The 2414-nt window shown below is 38.0% G+C and overlaps 1 protein-coding gene across 1 annotated transcript; it reads left to right on the forward strand.

Annotated features, from left to right (window-relative positions):
- The first annotated feature begins 364 nt into the window (after positions 1-364).
- On the forward strand, positions 365-1991 carry LOC146479312 (uncharacterized). The gene has a single exon (XM_085110836.1). It carries the CDS (start codon positions 536-538, stop codon positions 1013-1015), a length of 480 nt encoding a protein of 159 aa, XP_084966962.1. The 5' UTR covers positions 365-535; the 3' UTR covers positions 1016-1991.
- The last annotated feature ends 423 nt before the right edge of the window (positions 1992-2414 follow it).

The raw sequence follows: 2414 nt of genomic DNA on the forward strand, positions 1-2414 counted from the left end.
AGAAAAAATTGTGAGCAGACCTTCGCCATAGAATCGTCTATGTGCACGTGGTCGTTTGTTATAACAACTTTTGTATGAACCAGAGAGAGCAAAAAGAAATTTAGTTGCTACTGCACATGCTTTTCCTATCAGTTTTCGGCATGGTGAAGAGAATAAAAAACCTTTTGTTGCTGACCGAATTTTTTATTCATTGCTAGAAAATTCAATAACTGAGCCATGTACAACAGTTGTTACATAATTCTGCAAACTTAGGACGATATCAAGTGTTTCACGCGTGTGGAAATTCGTGATGCCGGCCGGCAGGGGAAGTTATCGAGGTTATTTTTAGACCTCGTGGTATTTAATTTATGACAGATAAGGGAAACACGAATTAATTAGCCTCAAACATTATAAAAGCCGCTGTTCCACCCGATAACAATTTAATAGAGGAACTGCTAAGGCAGACGACGGATCGAAGAGCATTCTCGGTTGACGCAGTCGAGTCAAGCAAAACACAATTTCGTGTAGAGTATAGTTTTAATTCTCAACAAAACAGATGGCAAGAAGATCCTTCTCGCTTCCAGGTCGGCCTTCAAGGCTTACTGTTATGGAAAGAAAAAGAAGTTTACCATTACCTCAAAGAAAACAAGTTCACTGGTCCACTGATTTAGAGGAAGTAATCTATTTCGCTCCTGATAATCTTACAATGCGAGAGCTAGACGATGGATTGGCGATTAGACCCTTCGACCGGAGACTAAAAATATTACGTTCTCAAAGCACAAAAACGCTAAGCAAGTCGAAGAGACGGCCACTCAAGGCGACGCAAACACTAGCCAAAACTATCAACGACGCCAATTCAGTTTTAATTCGCACTGGCATGAATCTTTTATCACATGATTTTGACAGGTTCAAGAACCGCAGAGAAAACTTGGAAATTTTTGATGAACAAAGCAATAAACGATGGAAAGAACTCCTTGCACACTACCATCAGCGAATTAGGAACCAGCTTGAAGAACAGGAAGAAGAGTGGGTTTGAGGAACTTCATGAGTTTAATCACGAGCCCACTTCAGTTGAAATCATGCAGCTTGTCGAGTTCTAGCCTAAAGGCCGAGCGAAATTGTAGCCAAGGTGGGCAGTGTTTTTTACATGATCTGAAAGGAAGTTGTCGGATGTGCGTGGTAAATGAAATTCAGAAGAAAAGAAAAGGAACACTACTCAGAATTGTATTCGCGGGTGAGATTGATCGACAAAAGAACTGCGCATGCTTAAAAGCAACCAGCTGAAAATAGACTGAACTTTGCCCCTCCTCTGTTTGAATAATTCATCCGCATCAGTTTTAAAAACGTGATTTTTTATTAGTAGAATAACAGGGAAGGTTTGTGAATTGTTTTAAAAAAAACTAGTCGTTAGCCGTTATGCTGAACTCATTACGTTTTAATATGTACCAGTTTTTCGTCAGTAAGCTTTATAAACGCCTCTTGTGGAAAAAAATAACACGTGAATTAGGTTTATGATTTTATTCAAATATTTGCAAGACATTACATCTAATGTGTATAATAGTTTTTGTCTAGGTACATGAGCCGCTCTTGTCGTAAAACTTTTTAACACTTGATTACTACTCGTGTTACGCCTAGATACATTTCTTCTTTCTCGATCGTGTTCTTTGCCTAAAACGTTTTTTTTCAGCCTTTCATACATGTACATAAATAATTACTTTCACGCTGTGTGCGAGCATAATGTATAATTTCCGACCAATGGCACAACACGAACTAAATTTCTGTTTTCATAGGCCGTCTTTTAAAAATGAATTGCAGGGGCGCTTTATCAGCCACCGAAGGATCTACTTTATACGCATTCAAATGAGGTAACAACGCCGCAGTGACGAAACTTTGTGGCCACGTGAATTGTGATGTCAATTAATGAAAGTAAATTCACTATGCTTTATAGCTGAGCAATGTAAATTACATTTTTTGTGCCAGAGAGAAAGAATTAATAAATTATTTTGAATGCAGTTCTGTCAGATGTGTGTTTTAGAATCTGAGCCAGAAGGCCTTTAAAATCAATCATGGGAAATTTATTTCCCAGCCAAGATTGATAAATGCATCAATAGTAATGTTTCACGGGGCAATTTCGAACGCAATATGGCGTGCGGACAACTTTTAAATTTGAAAATGTTGAAAATTCAAATTCACACTCGGCGGTGTTTTCACGACCGTACGTACTTGGTAAAATATTTTCAGGCTTTTTTATACAGTCAGTGGGGTTTCCATTAAGATAAAACTTCAATTTTAGCATGTTTAGATATTTTTAGGCTTTAACCTCGTCGAAGGTCGTCGTAATAAATAATTTCTGATTACATAAGTGGGTAAGATAGTAAGCGTTTTTCAGACAATCGATCCTGTTGGCGTTTTACTGCACAATTACATCAGCTCTC

The sequence above is a fragment of the Pavona decussata genome, unplaced genomic scaffold, assembly GCF_977016875.1.
Source record: "Pavona decussata unplaced genomic scaffold, jaPavDecu1.1 SCAFFOLD_59, whole genome shotgun sequence".
NCBI lineage: Eukaryota > Metazoa > Cnidaria > Anthozoa > Scleractinia > Agariciidae > Pavona > Pavona decussata.